The sequence below is a fragment of the Ursus arctos genome, unplaced genomic scaffold (genome assembly GCF_023065955.2).
Source record: "Ursus arctos isolate Adak ecotype North America unplaced genomic scaffold, UrsArc2.0 scaffold_1, whole genome shotgun sequence".
NCBI classification, from domain to species: domain Eukaryota; kingdom Metazoa; phylum Chordata; class Mammalia; order Carnivora; family Ursidae; genus Ursus; species Ursus arctos.
In genome coordinates this window covers 101,439,983-101,458,263 of record NW_026622763.1, presented here as the reverse complement: position 1 = coordinate 101,458,263, position 18,281 = coordinate 101,439,983, and the positions used below count along the sequence as shown (strand labels likewise).

General features: G+C 54.9%; 1 protein-coding gene across 3 annotated transcripts; it reads right to left on the bottom strand.

The window, feature by feature from the left end:
- Positions 1-12,259: 12,259 nt before the first annotated feature.
- PTMA (prothymosin alpha) lies at positions 12,260-17,428 on the bottom strand. 3 transcript variants are annotated; one of them, XM_026491708.4, is made up of 5 exons: positions 16,990-17,428; positions 14,171-14,242; positions 13,808-13,901; positions 13,252-13,325; positions 12,260-13,012 (listed from the first exon to the last, which is right to left on the bottom strand). In XM_026491708.4, the coding sequence occupies exons 1-5, from the start codon at positions 17,032-17,034 to the stop codon at positions 12,965-12,967; spliced, it is 333 nt and encodes a 110-aa protein (XP_026347493.1). In that variant the 5' UTR covers positions 17,035-17,428; the 3' UTR covers positions 12,260-12,964. The 3 variants fall into 3 exon arrangements, with proteins under 3 accessions (XP_026347493.1, XP_026347492.1, XP_057161550.1); XM_026491707.4 differs by having other exon boundaries at positions 13,808-13,904; positions 16,990-17,401; XM_057305567.1 differs by having other exon boundaries at positions 12,260-13,325.
- Between the last annotated feature and the right edge of the window lie 853 nt (positions 17,429-18,281).

Here is an 18,281-nt window from a genome sequence, read left to right as displayed (position 1 = left end):
TCTCCACTCACTCTTCCCACCTCCCCGCCTCTGATTTACTCTTCCACCACTGTCTTGCTCTGGCCAGCGGCCACCTTTCCTCCAGTGCATCCCCGAACTCCACTGATCCACTGCCCCCTTCTGGTCCTCCCTGCTTTGTCAGCTGTATTTGATACTTCAGACAGCTCCTGGAAGTTCTTGTGGATTCGGGGAGCCCCTTTCCTGGGAGTTCTGCTCCTTGCGGGCTCTTTATTTGCTTCCAACCATCTTGTCCCTAAAATGTTTGTTAGTAGATTTTTGGATTTGTTTCTGTTTTCTTTCTTTTTCTTTCTTCTCTTTCCTTCTTTTTCTTTCTTTCTTTTTCTTTCTTCCTTTCTTTTTCTTTCTTCTCTTTTTCTTTCTTTCTTTCTTTCCTTCCTTCCTTCCTTCCTAGCTGTTGTATAGTGAGAACATTCTGTGTGCAAATTCTTTAAGCATTATGCATTCACTGCACATATATTTATTGAGCACTTTTTATGTACCAGATGCTGTTTTAAATGGTGGACATACTTGCTGGACAAGACCAGTGAAGTCCCTACCATCACATTCTAATGAGAGGAGACAGGAAGCAAATAATTTCAGATAGCAATCGGTGCTCTGACGAGAATAGGACAGTGCAATGGCAGCATCAGTCTTGTGTGAGAAGGAATGGAAAGAAGTCAGCATTCAGCCTTTGACCACCAAAACAGGATGGACAAGTCCCCAGCAAGCCAGCAGCCACGGAAAGCCAGGCTTTACTCGAAAAGATTTTTTAAGTCCATTAAACTGTCAACAAAGCAAGAACCTGGGGGGCCACACACCATTGTCTCACTTACTACAAAGAGCTCCTCCTTGTGGGAGGAGTGAACCTGCCTCTTCCAGCCTGGTATAGGATGGAGAGGGGAAATGAGGAAGAAGTAGGCCACAGAGGTTAGAGACAGATGTCCCTGCTTTCATTCACTGCACCCTCCCTCCCAGGCTGGGGTGGGATGGGCGGATAGAAACCAGGTTCCGGGGAAGGAAGAGAATTTCAGGGTTGATAACCACTTCCTGGAGGTTAGCGGGGAGAATGGGCTGCCCCATAATCCAGACCAAGGCCTGTTGACTAGCCTTACAAACATCTCCACCCTTACTGCCCATGCTGCAGTTCCTGGGGCCTGTCGGGCCAGCGTCTTCCCTTCTGATTTATCCTTAACATTTCAGCCAAAAAGAGCCCCAAAATGTGTTCCTGGTTGCCAGTCCCTCTACATTGAACAGTTTATTTTTAAAACTTCTTGCTAGTGATCTGGTAATTGTTTTGCAGCTTGCAAAATACACTGTTAAGGGGCACCTGGGTGGCTCAGTCGGTTGAGCTTCTGCCTTTGGTTCAGGTCATAATCTCCGGGTCCTGGGACCGAGTCCCACCTTGGGCTTCCTGTTCCGTGGGGAGCCTGCTTCTCCCTCCCCTTCTGCCTGCTGTTCTGCCTTCTTGTGCTCTCTCTCTGTCAAATAAATAAATAAAATCTTAAAAAAAAAAAAAAAATACACTGCTAAAATAGTCCTCAAAGTGAAGACCAAACCTGGCTTAGCAGGTTTTTGGTGCATTTTTATTTGGTTTGAAACTAAGCAGCTTTGACATAGGTTTTGGGTTTTTTGTGGGTTGTTTTTGTTTTTTGTTTTTTTAAGATTTTATTTATTTGACAGAGAGCAAGACAGCCAGCGAGAGAGGGAACACAAGCAGGGGGAGTGGGAGAGGAAGAAGCAGGCTCCCAGTGGAGGAGCCCAATGTGGGGCTCAATCCCAGGACTCCAGGATCACACCCTGAGCCGAAGGCAGATGCTTAATGACTGAGCCACCCAGGTGCCCCAGCTTTGACCGTCATTTTGAATAAACTGAGTGGTGAATTGGAATGGAGTGAGAAGCAGAGATTTGGTGAATACATTTGGTTCCCAAACTGTGCACCAAGGCACCCCAGGGCACCGCAGCAAATTCACAACCGTGCCAAAGGATTCTTTAATTTTCAAAGGAAATACAGCCACTGGGATGTCTGTTGTGCACTGCTCACAGTGAGCTCAAGGTAGTCAGTTCCAACATTATATTGCACCATACTACATTCTTTTGATGAGCTATCTTTGGGAATCTGAATTTTTGGATGTTTTTGTGGTAAACAAGTACCCCTGAAAAGTCAATGTGAACAGGGGTGCCTGGGTGACACAGTCAGCTAAACATCCAACTTTTGGTTTCGACTCAGGTCATGATCTCGGTCGTGGGATCGAACCCCACATCGGGCTCCACACTAAGGGCGGAGTCTGCTTGGGATTCTGTCCCTTTGCCCCTACCAGCTGCACTCGCGCGTGCTCTCTGTAAAATAAATGAATAAATCTTAAGAAAAAAAAAGTGTGAACAGGAAATGAGGGTGGTTGTGTCCAATCTGATTCCAAGGTTTGAGAAGCTGTGCCGTGCTCAGCAGGCACACGTCACGTCCATAAGTCATTGTGATTATAAATAAAATATTTTTTCTCTCAATTTATGTGGCTTTTCTTTTTCCAAAATAATATGACAGCTACTGGGTTAGAATATAAATACTTAACAAGTTGTTTGGACCTAACTACATAATTTTTTTAATTATTTATTTTGGTTTTGTTGCACTGTAGAAAAATGACTGAGACACTAAGTGTGCTGTGAACAGAGAAAGTTTAGGAACCTCTAATAAGCCCTTAGTTTTTTGGTTTTTTTCAGATTTTATTTTAAGTAATCTCTACCCCCAACAGGGGGCTCAAACTCACAACCCTGAGAGCAAGAGTCACATACTGTACCGACTGAGCCAGCCCAGCACCCTAAACCCTCAGTTTAAAAATACGTCTTTCAGGGGACGCCTGGGTGGCGCAGTCGTTAAGCGCCTGCCTTCCGCTCAGGGCGTGATCCCAGCGTTATGGGATCGAGCCCCACATCGGGCTCCTCCGCTATGAGCCTGCTTCTTCCTCTCCCACTCCCCCTGCTTGTGTTCCCTCTCTCGCTGGCTGTCTCTATCTCTGTCACATAAATAAATAAAATATAAAAAATATATATGCCTTTCAGGAGCACCTGGCTGGCTCAGTCGGTAGAGCGTGCAACTCTCAATCTTGGGGTGGTGATTTTGAGCCCCACTTTGGGGGTAGAGATGACTTAAAATAAAATATGCCTTTCCGAGGGTTAGAAACACATGCATTACCATCACTGACAGCCACAGCAGGAAGTGGGCATTGACTCCCTCTGAACCCTGAGACAGCTCTTGGTAATGGAATGCTTTTGAATTCTTGTACTTGTTAAAGAAAATGTTTTCAAAGGAAAAGAAGGCATTTTTTTCAAATTTCTTAAGAGTGGCTTTTTAAATGACTTGATTGATTCAAATCATCCCCCAAATAGCTCTTCTCAATTAGAAGAGGATAAGCAAGATTATTATCACTTGAATGTTTTATATATAATTATTACTTTCATTTGGGGCTAAAGTGTGTGCATTCGAGCCATACAATATGATCATTTGCATATGGTGCACAGGGCACCCTGTGTAATTAAGTTATACACGATTGGTCTACCTCTTAACAGAACTTGAAATTTCGTTTCACTTTTTTATGTTACAAAGATTGATAATGGTCTTTTTTCTTCTTTCCTGGTATGTTGTTGGCCATACACACTGTTTACTCAGAGCCCAGCCCTGGGTCAGGATTGGAATCCAAATCCTCTCTTCTGGCAGATTGTCTAATTGTTACTCACTTTTAATTGGCTTGTATTCAGCAACAGTCTACAACATGTTTGGTACAATTAGGCTAAGGTTTTTCTTGGAGGGTTCACATTTACTTAAAACGAGACACTTTTGATATTCAAGAGTTTTATGGCCATAATGATTCTCAGACATTTCCAGGCTGAAATGATATCGTTCTGGCTCAGAATTCTGAGACCTCAGGGTGGATGTGGTTGTGTTTTGAAGGAGGCACACAATCATTTGCTGAAAAAAACCTTGCTTCTGCCCACAGGCACCTCCTTGGTCTCCCTGGGGAGGCAAGTGGCCACTGGGAGTGCCACATGTAAAAAATGTCATTGCATAACGAGAGACTAACCATTTAAAAGTTAAGTCCTGTTTGTGATTTTGGCAGGCCCCTGAGCAGAGCCGGAAAATAATAGAAAGCCCGCCTACCTAATAATGGAACTCGTTTGATCCCACGGTCTTTAAAATGGATTCAGACCACACTGTCTCCAAGGAAAGAAATGAGCATCCCCTGGTGAGAGGGGCTTACTGAGAGGTTGACTAGAAGAGAGGTCAGCAGGCTCTCAAAGCTGGCCAAGGACAGTGCTGACAAAGGGTTAGACTCCACTGTCACCTCCCCCCATGGGGCTGGAACTCACCCAGCCTCAGTATCTTCCAAGGCTAGAGGTCTGCCCAGCATCAGTATGCAGCAGGCCACAACCCAGGCTCTGGTGGAAACCACGGGAGTCACACTTGGGACATTGTGGGGAGATTGGTGAGAAGGACCCAGAGAATACCTCTGGGAAGGGGTAGAAGTTTTCCTAGGATACAGAATGGAGTTGCAGATGAATTTCTTTTTTTTTTTTTTTTTTTTTTTTAAAGATTTTATTTATTTATTTGACAGAGACAGCCAGAGAGAGAGGGAACACAGCAGGGGAGTGAGAGAGGTAGAAGCAGGCTCACAACGGAGGAGCCTGATGTGGGACTCGATCCCGGTACGCCGGGATCACGCCCTGAGCCGAAGGCAGACGCTTTAACGACTGCGCTACCCAGGCGCCCCTGCAGATGAATTTCTAAGACAAAGGAGGGTGTTCACATTTTTCGGAACTTGATATATAGGGTCAAATGCTTACCAGAAAGGTTTGTACCCATTTCCACCCTTAGCTACGCCCAAAACTACTGACACCAACCACGTCCTGGGCTGTGTTGACAAGGGTCACAGGGCCCCAGACCACCTGCTGCTGAGGGAGCCTGCGTGAGGCCGTGCAGGATTCTATGGCCAGACTATGGAACCAGTTCTCAAAGGAATCCTTTTCCTATCGTCTGTTTAGTTCAGCAAACGCCCTGGGCCCTGGGAAGCGTCCTTGTACAGGATCAGCTTTTCTGGACACTAATATCCTTCAGTATGTTAATAGGCTTTCCAGGGGGGAATATTCTGTGAATTATTACTCAGCCATCAAAAAATGAAATTTTACCGTTTGCAATGACATGGATGGAACCAGAAGGTATTATGCTAAGTGAAATAAGTCAGAGAAAGACAATTATGATTTCACTCATATGGTATTTAAGAAACAAAACAGGATCACAAGGGAAGGGGGGGAATAAGATGAAATCAGAGAGGAAGAGACAAACCATAAGAGACTCTAAACCATAGGGAACAAACTGAGGGTTGCAGGAGGGGAGATGGGTGGGGGGATGGGGTAACTGGGTGATGGGTATTGAGGGCGCGTGATGTAATGAGCACTGGGTGTTATAGGCAATTGATGAATCACTAAACTCTACCTCTGAAACTAATACACTGTATGTTAATTGAATTTAAATTTAATAATTCCAGGTCAAATTTGGAATGAGCTACATGTTAAACTTTCCTCTTAGAGACTCCTTCGTATGTTAAAGACCCAGGGAGTCTGTTTTCTTTCGGTTCTGTTCTGTAGAAAGAAAACTGTTCCTGTTGCTTACCCCAGCACTTCACCAAACAGGATGGATGCAACCTCTCAGGCACACCTTGGAGCAGAGAGACAGTTGGAAGGTGCCAGGTTGCATGGAGTCGGGGGTCTTGCCCTTGAGTCCAGTGACACTGTGTTCAGCTGTGAGGCATAGGTGGGAACACTGTAAGTTCTGTGAGTTCCAGGGAGGTCAGAGGACCAGGGAGCACTGCAGGCTGGAGAGAGGGAAAGGGGGACTCCAGGCTGTGGATGCAAGGTGGGCAGCTCAGATGACTGGGCCATGGCCGCCCCACACACCAGCTGGAAATGAGTCCAGCAGGACTCTGTGGTCCTACCGAGTGATGAACTATGAGCATCACAGCCTATTCCGAGGCTGATTCACCTCCCTCTGCTCCCCTTCAACATGGAAACCACGCCAGAAATGCAGTGCCCACACCTCTGCCCTCCCCCTTCCTCAAGCTGTCTTTGTTGTTCATGGAAGTCTGATTGGCTTTGGAGATTAGAGCCCAGAGCCCAGTATTCTCATGTCTACTAGTATGACTCATTTACAGATGACAGAAAACCCACCCTGAACCAGCGTAAACTAAAATAAAATGTACTGACTTGCATAATTGAAGAGTCCAGAGATTGGTACGGCGTTAGGTACAGGTCAACCCAGAAACTCAAGCAATGTCATAGAACTTAGGGTCCCTCTGCCTCTTGGCTCAATTCTTCCATCTGTGTGGGCTGCAGTCTCCACCTCTCACATCGCCCTACGTTCAAGGCTCACCGCCCAGGCCCAGGCTTCTTCCCTTTGCAGCAACTCAATCAAAAAATCCCAGGAGACGGGGCGCCTGGGTGGCACAGCGGTTAAGCGTCTGCCTTCGGCTCAGGGCGTGATCCCGGCGTTATGGGATCGAGCCCCACATCAGGCTCCTCCGCTATGAGCCTGCTTCTTCCTCTCCCACTCCCCCTGCTTGTGTTCCCTCTCTCGCTGGCTGTCTCTGTCTCTGTCAAATAAATAAATACAATCTTTAAAAAAAAAAAAAAAAAAAAAATCCCAGGAGGGGGCCCCCTAGCTGGCTCAGTCAGTGGAGCGCAGGGCTCTTGATCTCAGAGTCCAGAGTTCCACCACCATGTTGGGCTAGAGCTAACTTTAAAAAAAAATCCCAGGACCCATTCTGATTGGATCAACTAGGGTCATGTGCCAGCCCTGAGCCAATCAGTATAGCCAAGGGTTCCTGGGCACTGATTGGCCAAGACCAAACAGCATATTCTGCTGGTGGAATTGGGGTGAGAGTGGGGGAGGGAAAGTTCTTTAGGAGGCAAACTGGACACCATTTCAGGAGATTATTGCCAAGAGAGGGGTGATGGGATGGCTGCTGGTGACAAAAACAGCATATGTCCCCTGGTACCTTATGGAATCCTTACCAGCAGCTCCCTCCTGCCAGAGATCTGCTCCTGCCAAGAGCCTCACAGCTGGGCCCCAGCACGGACGCATGTGAAATGAGGTTGTCTCCAGTGACCACCTGGCACTTCCTGTTGCTATGGGCAGCAGCCTTGACGGAGAGCTCATGAGGACATACTCCCTCCAAGCTGGGTCCCTTGGCTGTGTCCAGGACTTCATGGAATCCACACCAGCCACAGGCTGCTAGGTCTTCTCCATAAAATCATTCCCCTAGTATATAAGGTCAGTGTTGCAGGCGGCCTCAGGAGGTTTCGGCTGTTTCCTAATTTGAGCTTTCGTCCCCTCCCTGAACTCAGAGCAGACCCTGTGAGTGGAGGCTGAGGTCTCTGGAGAGGAAGGCCTGGGGAGAGCCTTGCCCTCTTCCCTGGCTGGCCCTACTACCCTTCCCACCAAGGGCTTGGAGCTAGGGGTTGACTAGCAGCCACACTGCAAAATTCGACTACCCCACATAAAGCTGGGACCAGGGTTTCTGTCCCCATGAAGCAGCTTTCCCCAGGCAGGGACCACGAAGTGGCCAGGGCCTGAGGCAGGCAGGGTTGGCCTGTGCCCAGGACAGAGGAGGCCACACAGGAGGCATGGCAGAAGGCTGGGCTTTGGGGATCTAGGTCTTTGGACCCTGGGGCCAGCAACGGCAGCGGAGGAGAGGTGGCACGAGATCCTGGCACTCGGGCCTAGGCCAGCCTGGCAGGCAGCTCAGAGTGCCAGGGAGCGCAGCTGGGAGCCTCGGAACTCCAGCCCCGCGTTCCAGGCAGCTGAGAACCCGGGGCCTGGGACTCAGCTCAGCAGCCACTGTGAAGAGCGAGCAGGCAGGACCAGGAGCTGGGCCCGCCCCAGGAAGGTGCTGTGCACACACCAAGCATTTGAACCGGTTAAGCAAGAAGGAGCCCAGGGGGCCAGAAGCCAAGGAGGGACCAACCCTGGCCTCAGCTCAGGCTCTGGAGAGGCCTGGGGTCTCCCCTGACGAAAAGGACCAATCAGCTGCCCAGAGGGAAGGCTTGGGAAATGACCACTGACTCGCATGTCTGACTGGGGCTCCAGAAACAGAGAGGGAGGAAGGTCTTTTTGTTGGGGTAGGGGTGGCTGAGGCGGCGGTCCCTGGGGCTGTTCCTTGGACTGAACAGAACCCTGCAGAGCCCCCTGCAGTTCCCCTATGTCCACCAGAGGGAGCCCGTCCCTCGCAAATCTCCCAATTCGGGCTGCAGGGGCCGCCCTGTCCTTGGGAGGAGGATGGACGGGACTCTGGACTCCGAGGACAGGTCCCCGGGCAGTGATAGTGTGCTAGTCTCGGGACTAGAGGAAAGTGGGCTCTGCCGAAGGCAGCAAGGACTGTTCCAGGCCGGACTTGTGGTGGGGTGAAGCTATGTGGCGAGGCTAGGCGGCTGGGACAGAGGATCCAGGGGGCTTGGTGCAGACGCAGGACGTTAAGAAAGGCCGCCCTGAGCCTCGCTCCTGCCTCGCACTCTTGTTCCCACTGCGCACAGGAGACCGAGGCCCAGCAAGGTTCAGTTACTTGCTCCGTATTAACATGGCTGTCGTGTCTGTGCCTGAATGGGGCTAAGCCTCTCACTGCCTTTTGAGGGGAGCCGTTCCTCGGGAGCAGGGCCACGGCCTGAGGGAGCCTGGGAGCCTGATGCCCGCCACACGTGTTGCCTGCCACGTGGTCTCTTGCCCACCCCACCCCACTCCCACCCCCACCCCCAACCCCCCGCCCCAGGCTGGAGACCCGCTCTGGGCTCTGGGCCTTGGGAACGTCCGCAGGCCTGAGCTGCCCTGGGAAGCAGAAGAGAGCGGCTGGTCAGTCTTGCCTCAGGAGCCTGTGCCGGTCCTGTGGGGCCGGCGCGCAGGGCCAGACGTTCCCTCCAACCAAGGCCTTGATCTGACCCTGACCCTGACAGTACTTTGGGTACAGCTCGAGGGGGGACGGGCAACCTGGGGCGTGAGCGGCCCAGTGAGGACACTCCACACTGTTGTCACTGCACAGGCTCCAACCCCTGTGAAGGGCAAGCCCCCTCCCCAGTGCGGCGCCGGCAGAAACCACGAATGTGGGCGGAGGAGACACGGGTGTGGAATGCTGTCCCGTCACCGAGAGGTGTCCTGTGGTGTCCTGAGGAAGGACCTTCTCTCTCGTGTTTCTGTATCCCTAGAGCCTAGAATGGAGTCTGGCACAGTGACAGCATGACAACAGTACTATGTGAATGAATGAATGAATGAATGAATGAATGAATGACTACTATGTGCAGGGAAACGTGGTGAATGAGACATGGCCCTGACCTCAGTGGGGGACAGCCAAAAACACACAAACCAGTAAATTGAAAAACTCACTTTGTGAGAACTGCTATGTGGCCGAGGGACAAAACTGGGGAGGGCCTTCTTTAGGTCAGGGACAGGGAAGGCCTCCCTGGGGAGATAACACTGGCGCTGAGACCTAACATGGATCAAGTTATGAGAAGTCTGGGAGTCAGACATTCTTGGGGCGGGAATGGCAAGTGCAAAGGCCCTGAGGGAGGACCAAGCTTGCCTTGGACACAGGGAGGCTGATGCGGCTGGTGAGCAAGGTAGGCAGGGCACAGGATGAAGGGAGAAGTGGCCTTGGGCTCGGAGCTTTCACTTCCTGGGAGGGACAGCACCCAGCTCTCTGTGCTTCCCCGTGTGACCTAAGCCGTAGCTCTTCTTGCTAGGCCCTTGTCCTGGCCTATCTTGTTCATACCTCGGCCTCTGTCACTCTGGCCCAACCCAGGCCTCTCTCCGGCCTTCCGGACCTGTGCACCCAACAGCCTCTGACGATTCACCTTAAACACAGTAAGGTATCCATGCAGCTTTAGACCTTCATCTCCAGCCCCTTCCACATGGTAAATGGCTCCTCCCTGTGCTGGAGGGTTCAGGCCAGAGCCTGGGGGATCCTTGCCTCCAACACCCATTCTGTCCCCGAGTCTTGACACTTTACCCCATATGGTATCTTTTTATTTTAGTTATTTGAAAGAGAACAAGAACAAGAGAGAGAGAGAATGGGAGGGAGAGAGAGCACAAGCAGGGTGAGGGGCAGAGGGAGAAGCAGACGGCAGACACTTAACCTACTGAGCCACCCAAGCGCCCCTACCCCATGTGATATCTTAAATGCACTGGTTTCTCTTCCAACTGGCACTTCCCCGTAATCCAGGTCCCCTGCCTCTGCAGATGTCACTTCGATGCTTTCCAGGGAGCTTTTCTGCCTAAAACCATTCCTTGGCTTTCCCGAATCCTACCTCAGTACCTGGTCCACAGACTGCCCGCCCCCTTTGCCTGTGTACCCTGAGCACCCTCCTACACTAGGGCCTGCCCATTCAGCACTCCTGCCCCCCCCCAAACTGTCCCCCATCTCCTTTCTCATCCTCCTGGCCCTTCCTATCTCAGCTTTAATGCCGCCTCCCCAGGGAAGCCCTCTCTGCTCTCAGGTCCCCGTCTTTGTGCTCAGGGTCCCATTATCCAGAGATGGTCCTTAAGGAGTCGTAGATGGATACCTCAGTTAACTGCACCATCGTCCCACCCCTGGCTGCCCGTAGGTGTCTTGAAGACTCCCTAACGAAGAGAGTGGGGGCCTGAGAGAGAAAGGGAGAGGAAGACAGGAGGGCTATGGGGGCGGTATCAGCAGAAACTGGGGTCCCAGGCTTCTTCCTTTGGATATGGTGGTAAGTCAGCTCAAATGTGAGGCAAGAACTCCCACATGGCCAGAGTGTAGGGGGACAGGAGCGGGTAGGGAGCGTGCATGGCTTCTCTGTTCCCCTCGTCCTCTGCCCACAGCCATTCCTGCCTGTGGGGTAGGCTCGGGCACTCCAGCCCAAGGATTCTGTGCCCCACCCCAGTTCCGCCCCCCCTTTCCCTTCAGTGTCTCACTTGGACTCCTGAGAAAGTCATCTTTAAGACTGCATTCAGGGGGCACCTGGGTGGCTCAGTCGCTTGAGCGTCAGCTGGGTCCCATCTCAGAATTGTAGGAACGAGCCCCACATCAGGCTCCATGCTCAACAGGGAGTCTGCTGGAGATTCTCTCTCCCTCTCGCTCTGACTCTCCCTCCCCCAAAAAGTCTCAAAAAAAAAAAAAAAAAAAACCACTACATTCAGGAGTGACAAAGGAGACGAGACCCAGGATCGCCCAGCTGGTGGCAGAACCCTTATTTTCACATCCTCAGTGAATAGATTGTCCCACGAAGTGAGGCCAGTCACCCATTCTCAGCACCTCCAACAGCCAGGGTGTCAACCCTCACTGACCCCCCAGAGAATGGGAGCACAACTCCGGGGCACACTATGGAGGCTGGCAGGGGGCTTCTGCTTGTGAAGCTTTTCAGGCCCCAGGCAAGGGAATAAGCACAGGAGGCTTAGTGGGCGCTAACAGCTCCCTTCCCTGAGGGCTCGAGCTTCGCTTCACCCCCGCTTCACCCCCACTTCATTAGTGTTCCTGACTCACTGCAACCGGTGCTCACCACCACTTACCACCTTCAGCTGTGCGCAAGGGGAAGGCCGGCCTGCCTGCAGTCCACAGCTTTCTCCAGGCAAGAGCTTGGACAATTAGGGCAAGGCCACGAGTGCCCTGAAAAGGGAAGTCCAAGGGGACAAGGTGCCATATGCCACCACCAGGGGGAGCCATCGTCACCAAACTAATTAGGTGAGGACCCAGGAAGGCCAAAGTTACCGGTTGTCCCACTGGGAGGCGGCTTGTCTGGGGTCTTGGACCCGTGTTCACACTTGGCCCATGCCACCACCCACCCACTCCGACCTGCGTAAGAGCAGCGCCTCATGTAGCCCGTTCCTCTGGAGTGCCTGAGGATACGGACCCTGCCTCCAGGGCGCCCCATCCACCTGGCATCCAATAATGTGGTCCTGGGAAAAGGCTCTTGGTAGCATCAGTAGACCAACCCCAGTAAGCAGCTTCTCCTTCACAAACCCTAACTCCAGCGCCCTCCCACACGTCTCGGTGGCCGGCGGCAGCTCAGTCTCTCATCTCCACGGCCACCCACCATGCTGCCCAAGGGGCACAGCCATCCTCCTTGCTGGGGTGTTCAGCCCACTATCCCCAGGAAATACAGCCGGGCCGGAGCTCAAGATCCTCCCGATCCCCGCCCCCACCCCCGCTCTCCTTGCCCCATCCCCAGGTCTAGAGAAACTGAAACGCAGAAAAACCAGGCTTGAGACAGCTTTGTTAGAACAACTCAGCAAAATAAAATTCCGGTTTATTGTTGGACAACATTGTTTCACACATACATCAAACAGGCCAAAAAAAATAAACAGCAACTTCATAGACAAAAAAGGAAAAAAAGAAACCTTTTATCTTTGGCCTTTTTAACCATCTCATACAAACCAACTACTTATAGTACAGCTAAGTACATACACAAAAAAAGTTACTGGAATGCTCGGAATAAGATTGTTTTTTTGTTGTTGTTTTTGCTTTTTTTACAAGGTTTTTTTTCTCCTTTGAGATTATAATGAACATGGTCACACCACAAGTAAAGTCAGAAGTAGGACAGAGAACGCTCCGAAGGCTGGTTTGGTCATCCGAGATCATTAAAAATGGCTGACCCCTAACAATATGTACAAAAATATAAAATGTAAATAAAAAATACAAACAAATTTTCCTTTTTAAAGTACTTTTAAGAAAAAAAGCAGGGCCTTGGAAGTTTTGGTTCTTTTTTCCTCCCCTGTTGCAAATTCACGTTGTGGTTTTGGTTGGGTGGCGGAGAGCGTGTGTCATCTGCGGGTGGCGCTGCCCGCGTTGGGCAGGCGGGCGGGACTCTCTACTCGAAGGTGACCACGTTTAGATTCTGAGACGGGAAGTGGAGGGTGAATAGGTCACGGTGGCCTTTTTTTTTTTTTTGTTAAGTTTAACTTTTCCTTTTTTGCTGTCTAGTCATCCTCATCAGTCTTCTGCTTCTTGGTGTCGACGTCGTCATCCTGCACAGAGAAAGATGGTCAGGGCCCCTGCAGTCCACGGGGCCCATCCCCACATCTGCGGGCAGAGGCAAGGGCCAGGCACTGGCTGCTCCAGAGGCTTCCAGAGCTCTGGGAAGGCAGGCCTAGATTCCTTCCTGTTCCTGCCCAAGATAAGGAAGCCTTTCAGGGCCACACCACCAAAATCAGCCCCTCTGGCTATCGTGCCTCGGATCCCAACCCCTACCCAAGCCAGAACCCACCTCATCATCTTCAGCTGCCCGTTTGCCCGTAGCTGCCTCAGCCTCCTCATCTTCATCTCCATCCTCTTCCTCACCTGCAGAAGCAAACCCCAGGGTAAACCACGCTGCCTTCCCTCAACCAACCAGGAAGAATCTTGGTGGAATCTACCCACCCAGTGACAGCCTGAACTAGGGTGGGGTGGGGACTCAACAGAACACCACAGCTCCTCAGGGGACCTCCCAGTGACAGATTCTCCAGGGAAGAGGAATATCATCCCTGATCTCTGCTGCCTGACAAACGAGGCAGTCAGGGCGCCTTGCCACCCATGCAGGGACTTGTCTCCAGGCGAGGAAAGAGCAACACATCAGTGTGTGGGACGCACCAGTGGGAGCCTGGGTGTGTGGCGCATAGCTTCACTTCACTAGCCTAAAACCAGAAAAGTCCTAGCCCCACAGTATAAACCCAGCTGCAGATGGTCCACTGGTCTCCAACCCCAGGAACCCCCAATTCCTGCCCTTTGCTAGACAGGCCAGGGAAAGGAACCCCCTAAAAGGGGAGACAAACAAGGCTACTCACCGTCGCCTTCCTCCTCCTCCTCCTCTTCCTCCCCCCCTTCTTCCTCTTCTTCATCTACTTCATTGTCGGCCTCCTGCTCCCCATTTTCCTCATTCTCCTCAACAGAAAACATACCAGGTTGTTAGTGAGAACGGATCACCACCCCTGCCCCATCCCTTCCCCCAGGCCCCACACAATTCATCTGCAGCCCGCAGACCAGGCAAAAGATCTCAGCTCCTCTTCCTAAAGCTCCACCAGGAGACCGTGACGCAGGAACTACCCAAGGGCTCAGCCTCCTCCCTCACCCCAGACTAAGCCCAAGCTGGAGTGAGAGAACTCCCTGGCCAGGAGCAGGGAAGCATCATGGGCAAGGTGGACACTCACAGCGTTCCCATTAGCAGGAGCGTCTCTTCCATTCTCTGCCTCCTCCACAACTTCCTTCTTCTCCTTTAAGTCCTTCAAAAAGTTAAGAGGGAACCAGTAAGTCTTTTGAGAAACCCTGGGCTGGCAAAGAGGCCCAGGACCCAAGGGTATGAATGCAGCGCGGATCTGGATGTCCTAACAGCCCCCTGTTACACTTGGAAACACGGGAAGGAGGGGCCACAGGATACCCAGCGTGTCTGTGGTCAGTGTTTCCTCCGATTTCTCAACCCTTAAGAAACACACCAAAAGAGCCCCTGCAGTTGTTCGACTGTCCCTTCACTCATATTTCTTAGGACAAAAGCCATGTGGCACCAGGGCCTTAAACCCGTCTGGCCGGGCAGACGAGCCCGGGAACACTTCACTCGCACACCCATCACAGGCTGGTTTCCAACCAGAGGGAGCTCCGCCTATCACAAATCCTTCTTGGAAGACAGCAGGTATGTGCCATAAATAAATAAGGTAAGGGAGGGAGGCCCGGGCACTGCGGGAGAGCTCCCGTGGGCGGGCTAGCCCGGGAAGGGAATGGGAGGGAGCTAACAGGCAAAACTGAAGGGGCTGTCTCAAGTCCTCACAGCCGAGCTAAGCACCAGAACCACGGCAGCCCAGGTCTCTGAAAAAACCCAAGCCCACCAATCCCTGTATGTGACAGCTGTCCCAGGAAGTCGCTGATCCTCGCCGGGAAACACGCCCGGGCTTAAGGCACTCGACCCTTGTTCAGAAACGCGCCGCCCAGTGCGCTCCATCTCCCTCCCGACGTCTCGCGGCGCGCGCGGCGGCTCTCGGGGCCCGTCAGACCGCACCTCGAGGAGCGGACCTAGTCCGCTTTCCAAAGGGCAACGCCGCCGCAGGCGCCCCGAAGCCCCGTAACTTTTTCCACCTGGCCCTGCCGATCCGACCGCCAACACAAACAGGCAGTCGGGCCGGGCGCAGCTCGGACTCCGTCCAGTGAGCGGCCCCCGGGCACCTGTCGGCCCTATTACCACCGGCCGGCGGGCCGCAAACCCCGGCACCGCCCGCTCCCGCCCCCTGGCGGCCGAAGCCCCGGGGAGCGGGTGGGGGCGGGGAGAACGCTGCGCGCAGGCGCGCAGCCCCCGCCCGGCGGGCTTTGCGCGCGGGCCTCGGCACGCACCGCGCGCGCGGAGCACGTGGCCCAGGGCCGCCGATTGCGCCCCTGACCCTGGAGACCCCCAGCCTGCGGGCTGCGCTGGCCCCACCGCCGCGCGAGCTGCGCGCGGGTCTTTCCCGGCCTCTTGACGCCCCCACCGCCGGCATCGATACGCGGGCCTGCCTCTCTGCATTTGGCGGGCAGAGTCCCGCGGGAGGCCGCCCCGAAGTCCACGGGGCTTTCACGGTCCCGCAGCCCGAGGCCGTCGGGGACGCGCTCCACGGGGCTATTTATTGCTCCCGGCGGAAAATCACCTTGGAGGAAAACGAACACGGACGTCCGCACGGGGGAGGGCCGACCCTTCCCCCACCCAACTAGTTCCCGGGCTGGGCCCAGAGGGGGCCGGCTGGATCCCTTGCGGAGATCCCAGTCGCAAGCTCCATTCCGCCGGGGGAGTCACCCCTGGGAGAAAGCCAGAGGTGACGCCAGGGGCACAGAGGTTAAGGAGACACCAAGGTGACTCCTGCCCGTCCCTAGCGGGGCACGAGAGGGGCACGGACCAGAGCCTTAGGTAAAAAAGCAGACCTGCCTTAAAGTGCCGCGCTCCCGCCGAGGGCGGAGACGAGACGCTCCCCGCGCGGGCCGCGGGAATGACCCGGCGCGCAAAACCCGAGCTGCGCCAAACGCGCAGGAGCTCAAAACCGAGGGCAGTGAACCCGCAGCACCAAGCCCCGACAACCCCCGGCGCCCGGCTCGACCGTGCAACCGATCAGCCGCTGCCATAGCTTTTGTTCGTCCGCGTCGCCTCCGAAGCGGCCGCGCACACGGTACTCCCGGGCACCCGCGGGGGGCGCCCATCGTCGCCCCGGCGCGCCGTTCCTTCACTTTCCGTTTCCTCCCAACGGCGCGTGGGCTCGCCTCCTCCACAGCCAAACCCGGCACCGCTGGTCAATTATTGAAGCTGGGCGGCTGCTCCGAGCGCACTCTCCCCGGAGGACGCCTACCCCCGCCCTCCCTGAGGGCACCCGGGGCGGAGGAGACCTTCACACCTCCACGGAGACAATCGACGTCGCGGTCGGCCGACCCGCTGCCTCACTCCGCCTTATCAGAGCTTAGTCCAGATAAACCACCTCGGACCCACCGCAAGGCGCGAAACGAGGCGGCCCGGCTCGGAACAAAGAGCAGCGCCGCCGGCGGGCGCTCGTTGCGGAGCCGCCACTTCCCGCAGCCGGTCCGCGCCCGCACACGCGCCCCCCCCAGCACTTCCGATTCCAAACGCGCTCGAGTTTCAAAGTTATTTCCGTGCGCCCTGCGAACTGACGACCCCCAACCCGGCCCCTCTCCTCCCGCCACCGTTCAGACGACTCACAAACAAGTTTCAGGAGCTGTGGAACAGCTACCACCCGACCCCTCAGGCCCCGCGCCCGCCCCCCAGGGCACCGAGGGCGCCCAGCCCACTCCCCGACGGGCATCACGCCTGCCGCCGTGCTTCCCGCCCCCTCCCCCGCACACAAAAGAGTGGGTTGCCTGGGGTCCTAGGCCAGGGGCGAGAGGTCTCTCCGCGGGAGGAAGAGACAGCGGGCTTGGGACAGCCCAGCCGCCGCGCGCGCGCCAAACACCGCTCCGGCGGCAGGAGCGCGCGGACCCCGAAGGGGCGGGCGGCGTCCAACCTCACCTTGGTGGTGATCTCGGAGCTGGTGTCCACGGCTGCGTCTGACATGATGGGGCACGCCGGTGATCCGATGCAGCGGATTAAAAAGAAAGCAAGAGTTCTAGGACTCTGGCGAGAAAGCTGCCGGAGTCCGCGGTGGCGGAGGAGGCGCGCGGCGGAGGTGGTTGCGGCGAACGGGAAGCCGGACACGGGAACAATGCAAAGATGGCTTTTCAGAGCAGCCAGTGGGGAACTCACGCGGCGCCAGAACCTTTAATATAGATTAGTGGGCGGCGCTCGGCCTCCTCTGCCCGAATACTATTGGCTGAGCGCAGGGAGCGGGCGCTCGCTCATTGGCTCGATTCCGAACAATGGGCAAGCGTGCTTAAAGCGGCAGTGCCTTGGTGCGTCCCGCGCTGCGCAGTCGCCGACCGCACTGTCATTCAGGGCCTTGGTTTGCCGGGTCTCGGCGGCGCCGGCGCCGCGGGGGAGGGGCGCACAGCGCGCTCTGGGCGCGCGCTCCCGTCGCTGTTTTGCTGGGGCTGCTGACGCAGAAAGCCAAAGCGCGGCAAAGCCGCCCGCCCAGCCCCCCGTCCTCCCCTCCCCGCTGCTGCTCGGAAGGAGGGGGAGGGAAGAGGAGGCGATGGCCGGCGCGCACGACGGCTGCCAGCGAGGGGGAGGGGAAGGCCGGGTGCTGGGCTGCGCTCGCCCGGGGCGGTGCCCTGTGCAGTACCCGGGGAGGTGCCCGCCCCCCGCGCCGGGGCACCTTCGACCGAGAATTGTCCCAGTGCAACTGGGTGGAAGCCCTGCGACGAGCAGTGAGGGCGCGAGGCCGAGACCCGCGCTCAAGGGACGCCCCGTCTCTACCTCGTCCACACCCTTTGCCCAACCCCAGGTGCCCCGGGTCTTTGAAGAGGTGACCCCGTTGCCCACCACTAGCCCCGGCGTTGGCCGCCTGAGCTAGCCGAAAAGCGGGCTCCGTGCCAAGCACACACACACACTCTGAGATTCATGCTTCGAGGGTACTCGTGGGCTGGTGCGGGCTCCTGCCTTCGAACGGGACAGCCCACGAGCGTCGCACCACGCAGCAGTCTCCGCACTCCAGGCCGTTGGACAGCGCCTGCCCCGAGCGGTCACTGCCGTCGCGACAGCCTCGGGGAGCCTCCTCTAGAGCCCGGCCATCGAGTCCACCCTCTCTCACCCCACTTAAGGGGCTGCGAGGGGCACATGAACTTATACACTGAGAGTTTACTGGGGGAAATAATCGCCCTCTTAGACCACTTGGTCTAGTCCTTGGGAACTCCTTGAAGTTTGGG

What these genes read in the sequence shown, in the direction of transcription:
- PTMA (XM_057305567.1), bottom strand. Translation starts at nt 17,034, where the DNA reads ATGTCAGACGCAGCCGTGGACACCAGCTCCGAGATCACCACCAAG. An exon ending in GCTCCGAGATCACCACCAAG is followed by an intron (nt 14,243 to 16,989) that starts GTGAGGTTGGAC and finishes AACTTTTTGAAG; the next exon opens with GACTTAAAGGAGAAGAAGGA. An exon ending in CTCCTGCTAATGGGAACGCT is followed by an intron (nt 13,902 to 14,170) that starts GTGAGTGTCCAC and finishes TCTGTTGAGGAG; the next exon opens with AATGAGGAAAATGGGGAGCA.